Source organism: Drosophila suzukii, chromosome 2R (genome assembly GCF_043229965.1).
Source record: "Drosophila suzukii chromosome 2R, CBGP_Dsuzu_IsoJpt1.0, whole genome shotgun sequence".
Lineage (NCBI taxonomy): Eukaryota > Metazoa > Arthropoda > Insecta > Diptera > Drosophilidae > Drosophila > Drosophila suzukii.
The window spans coordinates 2736415-2749247 of record NC_092081.1 but is presented as its reverse complement, the minus strand read 5'-3'; the positions used below and the strand labels follow the sequence as shown (position 1 = coordinate 2749247).

At 43.4% G+C, this 12833-nt stretch overlaps 2 protein-coding genes across 2 annotated transcripts; both read left to right on the top strand.

The window, feature by feature from the left end:
- The first annotated feature begins 280 nt into the window (after nucleotides 1-280).
- On the top strand, nucleotides 281-3316 carry fand (Pre-mRNA-splicing factor SYF1 fand). Its single transcript, XM_017087441.4, has 3 exons — nucleotides 281-439; nucleotides 498-2528; nucleotides 2586-3316. The coding sequence occupies exons 1-3, from the start codon at nucleotides 395-397 to the stop codon at nucleotides 3150-3152; spliced, it is 2643 nt and encodes an 880-aa protein (XP_016942930.3). The 5' UTR covers nucleotides 281-394; the 3' UTR covers nucleotides 3153-3316.
- A 26-nt stretch (nucleotides 3317-3342) lies between these two features.
- Nucleotides 3343-5386, top strand: S-Lap5 (Sperm-Leucylaminopeptidase 5). Its single transcript, XM_017087533.4, has one exon. The coding sequence runs from the start codon at nucleotides 3495-3497 to the stop codon at nucleotides 5151-5153; it is 1659 nt and encodes a 552-aa protein (XP_016943022.3). The 5' UTR covers nucleotides 3343-3494; the 3' UTR covers nucleotides 5154-5386.
- Nucleotides 5387-12833: the final 7447 nt, after the last annotated feature.

Genomic DNA, 12833 nt, shown 5'->3' with positions numbered 1-12833 from the left:
AAATTGAATGCAGTTATAAAATAAAAGTAAATAATTAAAACCGGTAAAAGTAGCTGGTTTTTTAATAAATAATAATTTAATTTCATTTTTTAATCGATTTTATAATTTTTTTCTGACGCTCCATAAATTAGATTAGTTCTTTATTACTTTAACGTCCCTTAATAAAATGAACTAATATTTATACACCTATTATATTTTATTTTATATGTATACATACGTTATTTAATATCCAGCTAGCTGTTGTCTTTGCCAAATATAATTATTTTCTGGTATATTTTTACTAACACTACTTTTGCGACTTTGTGGCAACTCCGCTTACATCAGCTGTTTTGTGGGACGCGCATGAAAAGAGAAAAATTGTTTGCGGCTTTTCGTGTTGTGAAAATCACGGAAAATGGCGACAAAAACAGTACAATCGCTGAATATAGAAATCAATTTCGTAAGTACCATTAACTACACATGAACATAAGGCTAACTCAGCTTACTCACACCCACAGGAAGAGGAGGATGTACCGTATGAGGAGGAAATCTTGCGGAACGCATACTCCGTAAAACATTGGCTGCGCTACATAGACCACAAGGCCAAGGCCCCGGATAATGGTGTTAATCTGGTCTATGAGCGCGCCTTGAAGGAGCTTCCCGGCAGCTACAAGATCTGGCACAATTATTTGCGGACCCGCAGGAAGCAAGTGCGCGGAAAGATACCCACGGATCCCATGTACGAGGAGGTCAACAGCGCATTCGAACGAGCCCTCGTTTTCATGCACAAAATGCCCCGAATCTGGATGGATTATGGTGCCTTCATGACCGCGCAATGCAAGATCACCCGAACCCGCCACGTTTTCGACCGGGCTCTGAGGGCTCTGCCCATCACGCAGCACGGCCGGATTTGGCCCCTGTATCTGCAGTTCGTGCGACGCTTTGAGATGCCGGAAACTGCTTTAAGGGTCTACCGCCGATACCTGAAACTCTTTCCCGAAGACACCGAGGAGTATGTTGACTACCTGCAGGAGGCAGAGCGACTGGACGAAGCTGCCCAGCAGCTGGCGCACATCGTTGACAACGAGCACTTCGTTTCCAAGCACGGCAAGTCCAACCATCAGCTGTGGAACGAGCTGTGTGACCTCATCTCGAAGAACCCGCACAAGGTGCACTCCCTGAATGTGGACGCCATTATTCGGGGTGGACTGCGCCGCTATACCGATCAGCTGGGCCACCTGTGGAACTCCCTGGCGGATTACTATGTGCGCTCCGGCTTATTTGATCGGGCAAGGGACATCTACGAGGAGGCTATTCAAACGGTGACCACCGTGAGGGACTTTACCCAAGTCTTCGACGAATATGCCCAATTTGAGGAACTCTCTCTGAACAAGCGTATGGAGCAGGTGGCTAGTAACGATGCGGCTACCGAGGAGGACGACATCGACGTAGAACTACGCCTCTCGCGCTTCGAATACCTCATGGAGCGCCGGCTGCTGCTGCTGAACAGCGTGCTTCTGCGTCAAAATCCGCACAATGTGCACGAGTGGCACAAGCGGGTGACCCTGTACGAGGACAAGCCCGCCGAGATTATAAGTACGTACACGGAGGCCGTGCAAACAGTGCAGCCGAAGCAGGCGGTTGGAAAGCTGCACACCCTATGGGTGGAGTTTGCGAAATTCTACGAGGCGAACGGGCAGGTTGAGGATGCCCGTGTAGTCTTCGAACGCGGCACTGAGGTTGAGTACGTCAAGGTAGAGGATCTGGCGGCGGTGTGGTGCGAATGGGCGGAGATGGAGCTTCGTCAGCAGCAGTTCGAGGGGGCTCTCAAGCTTATGCAAAGGGCCACGGCCATGCCGAAACGAAAGATAGCTTATCACGATGATACGGAAACAGTTCAGGCGCGCCTTCATCGTTCTTTGAAAGTATGGTCCATGTATGCTGATCTGGAGGAGTCATTCGGAACCTTTAAGACCTGCAAAGCCGTCTATGAGCGGATTATCGACCTGAAGATATGCACGCCGCAGATCATCATAAACTACGGGATGTTCCTGGAAGAGCACAACTACTTTGAGGAGGCCTATCGAGCATATGAGAAGGGCATATCTCTGTTCAAATGGCCTAATGTGTACGACATATGGAATTCCTACTTGAGCAAGTTTTTGGAGCGTTATGGCGGTACAAAATTGGAGCGGGCACGGGATCTCTTCGAACAGTGTCTGGATCAATGTCCTCCCGAGCACGCCAAGTACTTTTATTTACTGTATGCTAAATTGGAAGAGGAGCACGGTCTCGCCCGGCATGCCATGTCGGTTTATGATCGCGCCACTTCTGCTGTGAAGGAAGAGGAGATGTTCGACATGTACAACATATTTGTGAAGAAGGCGGCCGAGATCTATGGCTTACCACGTACCCGGGAAATTTATGAGAAGGCCATCGAATCGCTGCCCGAGCAGAATATGCGACACATGTGCGTCAAGTTCGCCGAACTGGAAACGAAATTGGGCGAAGTGGACCGAGCCAGGGCCATCTACGCTCATTGTTCACAGGTATGTTATTAAATATTAAAAAGGTAATATTTTCTTAGTATGCTTTGTATCCTTTAGGTTTGTGATCCTCGCATTACCGCTGACTTTTGGCAAACTTGGAAGGAGTTCGAAGTTCGTCACGGCAACGAGGACACAATGCGCGAAATGCTGCGCATCAAGCGCTCCGTGCAGGCCACTTACAATACGCAGGTGAACATGATGGCCGCCCAGTTCCTGAATACAAACAATGGAGCGGCTGCGGATGCCGGAGCAGGAGCTGGGCCGGATGCAATGCGTGCGCTGGAGGAGAAAGCCCGCCAGGCGGCAGCCGAGGCCAAACAGAAGGCCCCCGAAAAGACGGCTTCCAATATTATGTTTGTGCGCGGCGAAACTCAGGGAGGTGCCAAGGACAAGAAGGATACTGTTGTTAATCCCGATGAGATTGACATTGGAGACAGCGATGACGACGAGGACGACGAGGAGGAAAACGAGCCTGTAAATGAAAACGGAGCTACCGAGGCCGCCACAAAAACCGACGAGGAAGGCCTTGTAATGAAAAAATTGCGCTTCGAGCAAAAGGCCATACCGGCCAAGGTCTTCGGCAGCCTCAAGCCCTCCAATCAAGCCGACTCCGATGAGGAATAAATGTTTATAGGACTTCATTTTTGAGTAAAAACACGCGTGTCGAAAGTTTTACAACTGTTACGATATATATTTGTAAAAACATTGTTTTTTTCTGATCTTTAAAAATCAGATATGCACTTGGGATGCGAGCGTATTAAAAACTCGAACGGAGTGGGCGTCCCTTATATTGTCTCCTTTTTGGACTTAGTTAGTCTACCCTTTAGCTTAACGGAGGAACACACTTTCTACTGTCTTTCCACAATTATTAGGAACTTGATCAAAAATTTTACCTATTTTCCTTCTCCTCTGACCAGACGAAAAAGGGCGGACTAAACCGAAAACCAGAGGACGTGTAACCCAAATATGGCATCCACACGCATGATGAACGCTTTTACCCGCAATCGCAGCCTATACAGAAGGGTCCAGGGCACCTGGAAAACGTGTGATGTGCTCGGGGGACCGCTTCTAAACTACAGACTTCAGCCGCATAATTTCCAAGCCCTGAGGGGATTGGCAGGAATAACGGACAAGTGCGACAGCAAGACTGTGATCAAGGGCGTGGTGGTGGGCGTGTACTCCAAGGAGGGCGACGGCAAGGAGGTCAAGATGACGTCCAGCGGCGAAAAGTTCGACGATCGGACGCAGGGCAAAATCTCGGAGTTGCTGCGCGAAACCGGCATCAAGGGGGACTTGGGCAAGGGTAAGGTGTTTATGAACGTGGATGCCGAGTTCCGGGCAGTTGCCGTGGTGGGCTTGGGCCAGGAGGGCGCCGGCTTCAATGACCTGGAGAATATCGACGAGGGCATGGAGAACGCCCGCGTTGCCGCTGGCGTGGGAGCTCGGGCCCTGCAGCTCCAGGGATGTACGGAGGTGTTTGTGGACTCCATGGAGTATCCGGAACAGGCGGCAGAGGGCAGTGCCCTGGCCATCTGGCGGTACAACAGCAACAAGCGCAAGCAGGACCGGACTCAAGTGCCCAAGCTGGATCTCTACGACTCACCGGATGTGGATGCCTGGACGAGGGGTCTGTTCAAGGCTGAATCGCAGAACTTGGCCAGGAGATTAAGCGACGCCCCCGCGAACCAGATGACCCCCACCATATTCGCGCAGTCCGCGGTGGATGCGCTATGTCCCTGCGGGGTGTCCGTGGAGGTGCGCTCTATGGATTGGATAGAATCGAATAACCTCAACTCGTTCTTAATGGTGGCCAAGGGGAGCTGCGAGCCCCCGGTGGTTCTGGAGGTCAGCTACTGCGGCACTGCGCCCGAGGACAGACCCATCCTGCTCTTGGGCAAGGGCTTGACGTACAACAGTGGGGGACTGTGCCTGCGACCCAAGGATTGCCTGCACATGTACCGGGGTTGCATGGCCGGAGCAGCGGTTTGTGTGGCCGCCGTTCGCGCTGCAGCGGCTCTGTCATTGCCCGTGAACATCTCGGCCGTCCTGCCGCTCTGCGAGAACATGCCCTCCGGAATGGCCGTGAAACCGGGCGATGTGGTCACCCTGCTGAACGGCAAGACCCTGGGAATCGTGGATGTGAGCAAGGCGGGAACAGTTGTGATGGCAGATCCCTTGCTCTTTGCCCAAACCACCTATAAGCCGCGTCTGGTGGTTGACCTGGCCACCGTGGGATACGGCGTCTGTGCTGGTCTTGGGGAATCCGCCGCCGGAATGTTCACCAACTCCAACTTCATAGCCAAGCAGTTCGAGAAGGCAGGAGGCCTCACTGGAGATCGGCTGTGGCGTCTGCCCCTGTGGCGCTACTTCAAGCAGCTGGTGACCCCGAACCTCACCTTCGACATCAGCAACAGGGGGATTGGACCCGCCTCCAGCTGCATTGCCGCGGCCGTGCTCCACGAACTGGTGCCCTGCGCGGACTGGGCCCATATAGACATCCGGAACGTGGGCATGCTGACGCGCCACAATCCGCTTCCATACCTGCTCAAGGATCGGATGACCGGCAGACCCACCCGCACCATCGTGCAGTTCCTGTATCAGATGGCCTGTCCCGACAGCAAGTGATCCCACGGCTGGGATCTCCGGGTCTGGATCGTTCCGCGTTTCTCGTTTCATTTCCCTTCTGTTTTGTGCCCGTTTTGGTTTCGTTGTTTTCTGTCTCCTGTCCATGGCTTGTCCAAATTTATTGTTTAGTGTTGCGTGTGCAGCTGGGGGTTTTACGAACGACGAACCTACCAAGATTTTACTGACGTTGACTGGCCACTGTGGAGCGCCTCCCAGCTGCACAGAATTAAATTGTTTACAAATGCAAATCGTTTTGTATCTTATGGGTTTAGCAGTTTTGGATCGTCCTAAATTCGACGAATTTTTTATCAACTGAGGGAGTTCCGATTGGATATATTTGACATAAAGATCGGTAAAGAACTTAGAGAAATCCTTTATTATTTTCCACTTGGTGTTTCCTTTGTAATGTATATTCCCTTCGCCCCACAAAAAAATAAATGAGAAATATTAAAGTTCCTACAAAAAAACCCAAAAATAGAAATGAAGGTAAACACACTATATACACTATACTTTTATCTCGATATAATGTACACGTGCTGAGGATTAAAGCTGCTGGTCCTGGTTTGACCTGGGGTTTTAATCTTAAGTTAGCTTGAAATAATTTTTAAATGCACAGGAAATTCTGGCATTTTCTTACTGATGTAGGGGATTGTGTAATTAAAAAATCTATTGCGTCTCTGCCTTGTTTTCAAAGTGATTTATTTTCAGGCCTTTTAAAATATGTTTACATCTGACCCCTCACACATCAAATGTCACTTACTTCAGTTAATTGAGCGAGATTGCGAAATGGGAGCAGTGAAAGTGTTTTATTTAAACTTGACTGCCCCCGCAATTCCTGGTTTTACCCCTCACTCCCCGACACTCCCTTTCCAATCTTGCTTTTGGCCTTCTCTTGTTGTTGCAACACAGTTACGAGGACGGCTTATTAGCCTAATTGCGTGAAGTTGGCTTTAATGAGTCGAAAAACGGTGCCAAGCTTGGCCCACAAAAGGGCACAAAGCAAAAGCCGCCTCTGTTGTTGCTGCTGTCCTGCGGTGGCTTTGAATTTATGACACGGCTTTAATGGGTTAACTGGGTTAATGCTCATCCCTCAGCTCATCAACTATCCGGCTCACTCCCCCATTCATTGGGGCCTTTGCATAGTTCTCCGGCTCGAATTTTTGACAATTAAGCCAACATTTCGGTCCCATCTTCAATCCACCCCATTTCGGAGGGGGAGGAGATAAGAGAGGATGCTTCTTAAAGGACCCTCGCCAGCTAAAAAGCCAGAGAGTGCGAGTATCTTAACACGGCGACATTTTGCACAAGTCATTAGGCCCTGCTAAATGATAATTTTTGAAGCACTTTTGCATTTTCCAATTTTGGAAATACACTACGAAGGGTTGGATGTATTTGCTTGCAGCTCACAAATGATGCTTTCCCGCCATATTTATTCCAGTTACTCGTAGAGTTAAAGGATATACTCTAGTCTGAAAAAATGTATCAATTAGAAGGAAGCGTTTCCGACCCCATAAAGTATATACATTCCTGATGTATCTGTCAGTATGAAACTATAAAAGCTATAAAGTTGGGATTAAGCATGCAAATTCTAGAGATTCTTGAGCAGTGAAAGTTTGTTCCAGCACAGTGCCACGCCCACTCTAACGCCCAGAAACCGCCCACAAGCTTCCGTATAAACACGGTTATCTCGAAAACTATAAATGATAGATAGTTAAGATTTGGCATGTAGATTCTAGAGATTTTTGCGCATCACAAGTGTATTTTAGCAAGGTGCCAAGGTCACTCTAACGTCCACAAACCGTCCAAAACTGCGACGCTCACATTTTTAAAGATTACAATTTGTTTTAATTTGTGCTTAACAATACTTGTACTTGAGCTCCATAAGTTTTCTTTGGTTGCAAACTATATATTGCTTTCAAACATTTGAGTTGTTTGTAAAATCTCAAATTCCAATAAACACCCATGTGGAACTTACATCTTAGTTTTTATACCACATAACACTTAAAAATAAGTGACTCCTAGCCATCAAAAAGAGAATTGGCGCGTTCGACTTTTCTTTGAGCGTTAAATATTTGCTCTCTCCGCCTAACGCCTTCTAACTGATAACTCTGGGACTTCCCCTCGGGTTGGAGTGCAGCCAAATGAATTTGCTAATGAGCAATCAGGCTTGAAAATATGCAAGTCGACCGAGGGCACTTTAAAGAGTCTCCCCCAGCCATTAACCCTCGAAAGCCCGGCAGCAGCGTTAATCATTTACAGCATCAGTTGCCGCAACACCAGCTACAAAAGCCCAAATTATGATTATTTAAAGGCATAGCGTGGAAATTAGCGTTGGGCATTTTGAGATTCGGACAGTTGCCAAGGCAGCGGTGGGTTCGGTCTTCGGTATTCGGTCCGGTCCTCCGTCCGCAATCCCATCGGCCGGTTTGGCTGCAGCCCAGCGGCGAAAGGACGAAAAAATAAATGAAAATGAAATCCTTTTTGGCGGCTGCTGTTTCGGGGGTGTCCTCGACTAGAAAGAATTGCAATTGTGATAAAATTCAGCGTAACTAATGCCGACCACAGCAAAATGCGATAAATCGCTGGTTGGGTTCATGTTTGTACCCTTTTGAAAAGAGTCCTTGAATTGTACTAAACATCATGATGGCGAAATATTTTCATCACAAATGAAAAACCTTTCACTTCGAAATTATACTCACCTTCTTATTTAGAAAATTTCTGTCCAAGTTCTAGATTTTAAGAATTTGTAGAAGCTAGTACTGTATTTAAAAATTCTCAATCAACTAGAAGATTGCAGGTTAGGGCGCTGTTTTGCTGAAAATATTATTAGATCAAATAAATATTAACTTATTATTGACTATTTTATAGTTGTTAAGAAAAAAAAAAATTTCATATTTTCTTTTTTTATTTAAAGTTGTTGCAAAAACACAACAAAATTAAAAATTAAAAAAAATGGATTCGACGATACCAGCGAAATTCCATTTCCTTCTAAACCAGTACCGGTTGCGTTATTCAGTTAACCCTCTGATGCGCTAAGACGTTCTAGGATGTGAAAATCAAATTCGTTTTCGAGGATGCGCCGAAAACACAAAGTACTTTTTCGAAAAAAAATTGCGAAAGTAGGAATGTTATTTGGCCTTTGCAACCCTACCACCACTTGAAAAGCAAAGTATAACTCAATGTCATATTTCAGTTTTATTCAGCTTGTGGTTTTAAAAAATTAATTTTTATAAATTTTCTAAAATTTTGCAATTTTATAGGTCGATTATCTGACTGGATGTGCGAAGAAAAGCATAATTGATGGAACGTAAATAAATATAAACTATGGGACACTGATCACTGATGATATAATAGTACAGTGAACAATATTCACATATATAAATATATGCTAAAAAAAATATAATATTTGTGTTTAAAGTATATATAGATATTTATAAATATACTAAAATAATAAACTGCAAAAGTCAATGCAACACGATTAAATTTTAGGACACATATTAGGACCGTTAGGGCATTGTTGCTTCTGTCTTATAAATTAGCCCGCGTTCCGCCTATATATTCCTTGGATATCGCATTGCTCGATTAAAGGGGTAGGGTTGGGATGGCTGTTGCCTTTTGCGGTCGGCTCGGACGGTTTGTCCCCGTCTAAACTTTTGTCGACTTTTGTGCGGCTTTCCATTCCCTCAGTTCTTCACTTCGCTTCCGTTCCTTTTGCCATTTTTTTGTGGGTGTCTGTACATTTTTGTAGCATTGACTTTTGCTTTGTTTCCTTTGGCGGGCGGTGGCGGTTTAGTTTCGCTGGAAATGATAATTTTCACTTGAGCGAGCACGTGAAAACAGGGGCGGAGGTGGGGGCGTGGCAGCGGTTGGGTATCTGCTATAAATTGCCAATTAACGGCAGGTCCTGCTCTGCGGTGGATTTCATTTGCATTTCGATTCGATGCCACACAGTATAAATAACCGAAGAAATGTCATGTGCCTCGCTGCGTATACTTGATATTTGAATGCGCCTTCGCTTTAAGCGCACTCCTTTGGCCACTCTGCCCAATTTCTCTCGACCCCCGACCTGTCACGCTTCACTTGGCCGTCCGGCGTTGAATTCAAATGCAGTCGATCTTCAGACCCCCCCCCCAGAATCACCAGCTTTTTCTGGTCAAGCATCGTGCTAAATTCGTTGCGGTTTTTGCGGCTTCCTTGGCTCGTTCTTGCCCAGTTGTTTTTGTCCCTCAAAATACTCACAATAAATACACAGCGAATCGACAGCGGCCCGAATCCGGTTCATTTGCAAATTGCAATCGCAGCTGCAAAAAATTGCCAATGAATAATAGACCGTGTGTGGTGAATATGAATGAGTGGGCACACGAGAAACAACCTTTACTCTACGATTCAACCTTAAAAATTGCATAGAACATTTATTTAAGTCAGCTTCATATATTTTTGTTAAAATATTTAAAATCATTGCGAACAATCGCATAATTTGTTTTCCCTTTTATGTTCCATCTCTTTTTGGTGCAATGGTAATTGAATTTCACATAGTTTTTTATGCTAACACAGAGAAACAAGGATAATGTAAGGATATTTAGCGGCTTAAAGATTTGCCGCTTACCTTGACTTTAAAGGCAATATTTATTAAGCCTATTCAAATTTTTAGACATATGTCCTCAACAGAATTGAGTGTAAGCCCAAAGTGAAGTGAAAAATACGTACCACTTCTTTCAAACACTGGTTATAATCAAAATGAAGACTCATAAACGGAAAAAAAGCTTTGGTATTAACATGGTATAAATACAATTTAAAGCCTTTTTCCTTTACCTGCTCTGTCTATAACTGCGGTCAAGGTTTAAAATCGCATTCTAAGTATTTTACTTGAGACTTTAAAATTGTTTAAATAAATATTCCAATACTTTTTAAAGGACTATTTATCAAAGGATTAGCTGCAGACAAACCGAATCATAAACTAATTAATTTTTCAAATCCCCTTATCTCTCTCTATCGATCACTCATCGCCCCTTTTAGCTTATCACATTTCGGCTATCAAAAGTTTTATTTTGTTATTGCTTGTTAAACAACCAACGAAACAGACAAATAAATTATAGCCCATCTAACGTTCCATCGAACTGTGCATTGCGCATACGACGCGTTGGCCACTGCCTCCGTATCTATCGGTACATAAAACTGTCTGGGCAAAATGCTAAACAAATAGCCAACAACAACTTGGACAGTGCATAAACATGGCATAATATTAGGCGTCCTGCTACCACCCAATAAACGGCAACAGCACAAATTATGTTTATTTATTTATTTTTAACACTGCCCCTCTTCAGTCCACTGGAAGATAAGCCCTGAATGGCTGGCAATCGGTTGATTCGCCTAATGCATGTATGCACAGTTCGAGTATATTTTCCATAGATAATACAGTGCGTTTCTCAGCTGTGAGGCGTTAAAATGTTACTTTTTAGTTATTAACTGCCCATAAATAAAATATGTCATTTTATTATTATCATTATTATCATTTTATTTAGAAGTATGTTGCAAAGTTAAGTTGAGTTTATTTAACAACTTTTTATGTGCATAGTTTCGTTGTTAAGGTAAACAATGTATATACTGCCAGTTCAACTTCATTTAAGCACATTGAAAAAATTTGCAACATTAAAAATATTGTTATATTTTTAAAAGAATTCTCTCTCTACAGATTCTTGCGATAGAAAAAATGTGTGTGTTTCCCTTGGTTAATGTTTTTATAGTTTTAAATACGTTTGTCGATATTTGGTTATGCTTTTTCAATAAAGACGGAGTTTAAACACGGCACTGATATGCTATTTACAATCTTTGGTATCAATTCCACCGAGCTTAACTTTCGAAGTTCATGTTCATGGATGTTCGCCTGTATATATTATTTTCAGAATCATTAGAATGGTCGATATAGGCAGGTATTTCTTTTACAATAGCTTTTGCTCTAAAAACAGTTTTAAAATTAAACTTTTCCAAGGGTCAAGCCTATATCAATTTTAAAAAATATTTGTATTTATACTTTTTAATAACATTTTAATACTGAAGTGGTATTAGATATATCCGAAAGTCGGTCTCGTTCCCGTTTTTAGCTTATACTACTGTGCTAAACTGATTTATTTTTATATATATTTGCAAGTCACAACTAGATTCGCAAAGTCTTATTTATTAATAATAATTAAATTGTATACCAAACTGTTATCAAGTCCTGTTTTCTGAAAACTTTTACAAAAATGTCGTGCAGCTTAAAGCATGGCTTTATATTGGCTGCTAGTTATAAATAAAACTGCCGAATTAAATTGAAAGAGAGGGTTCAAATTGAAGCGCCACTCCTTTACCCAGCGATTATGCTATGTTTCCCCATAGCTCAATTGCGTTTTTGTCAATTTTGGTTATTGAGCGAGTTGTGATGTTTTGGTGTTCCCAGAAATTGTTTCTCATGATTTAATTTAATTTTCTTTTAACTCAGAAATTCATATTAACCGAACTTGTTAAGAATTTTTAAAGATAAAATCTGTTCCTGAATATTATGTTTAAGCAAACTGATTTCAGTTCAAATTGTCAATGTTCAATTTCGGAAAAATATATAAAATATATATTTGACGTTCGAGTGTTAATACACACTCCCATAAAGGCATAATTTACAAATAGCTGTTGAAGTTTTCGCATTTTTTTACATTTTTATATTGCATTGCAAATATACAGTCGCGGTCAAAATGGTAGTTGCGAACTAAGCTTTTAAAAAAATTATAATATTTAACATTCCAACATGAAGTACCAAAATCAGTACTAACACTTTCTTAGACATATTTTTTTCGTAAATTCATAACCTTAGCTTAAATCAGTTGTGACTTTATGAAAGAATTGTACCTAACGGTTAGATCCCAACCATAGCCTGGTAGATTACGCTTTTGTGCTAAATCGGAGGCTTACAATCATAATACATATCTATTCAAAAACTGCTACTGTTTTGAATACCACTGTAAATGGAAAAAAGTAAATAAATATGCGAATTGCTTGTGCATATCGGGAGATGAAGCCAGCTCCGCCCAGCCCGTTCCACTCGCCAATCTGGCGCTGCCAGTCGCATCCCAATTGAGCCGCACTGCGTGCTCTGGCCACAATGGAAGGCATTAAAATTAGTTTATTTGAGCCCGGTTGTGCCACTGGGCATTCCCAATCGGAACAGCCTTCCGCCCACTCTGCAGCCCGCCCACTTCCCATTTGCCCGCTGGTGTTCGGTGCATTTCTCATACGCAGTGTGTCCCATCAGCAGTTGTGTTTCTGGTTTTCCGTTTATCGCCTGCATTGTTTACCAGCCTCTACCCCTTTCCCCGTGTCTGGCCGCTTGTTATTTATTTTGAGTAATTATTGTGAGAAATTTAATGTTAAACAACTTGATAGGATTTGCAAAACCTTATCTTTTAAGAGGATTACGAATGCAAACTTCATGTGCTTCATACTTTCAAATTAGGTGAGCTTAAACGAACCATAACAAAAAACTGAAGTACCATCGAAATAAACTCCCGGTAAAAAACCGCTGTGCCTTGATTTATGTATAGCATTTCGTTTATTTATTTAACAAAATTCCTACACTGAATTGCAAATTGCCCAGCGGACAGTCAGCGTCATTGTCATCATCAACTTGCAATTGATTAATGGGCGAGCAAA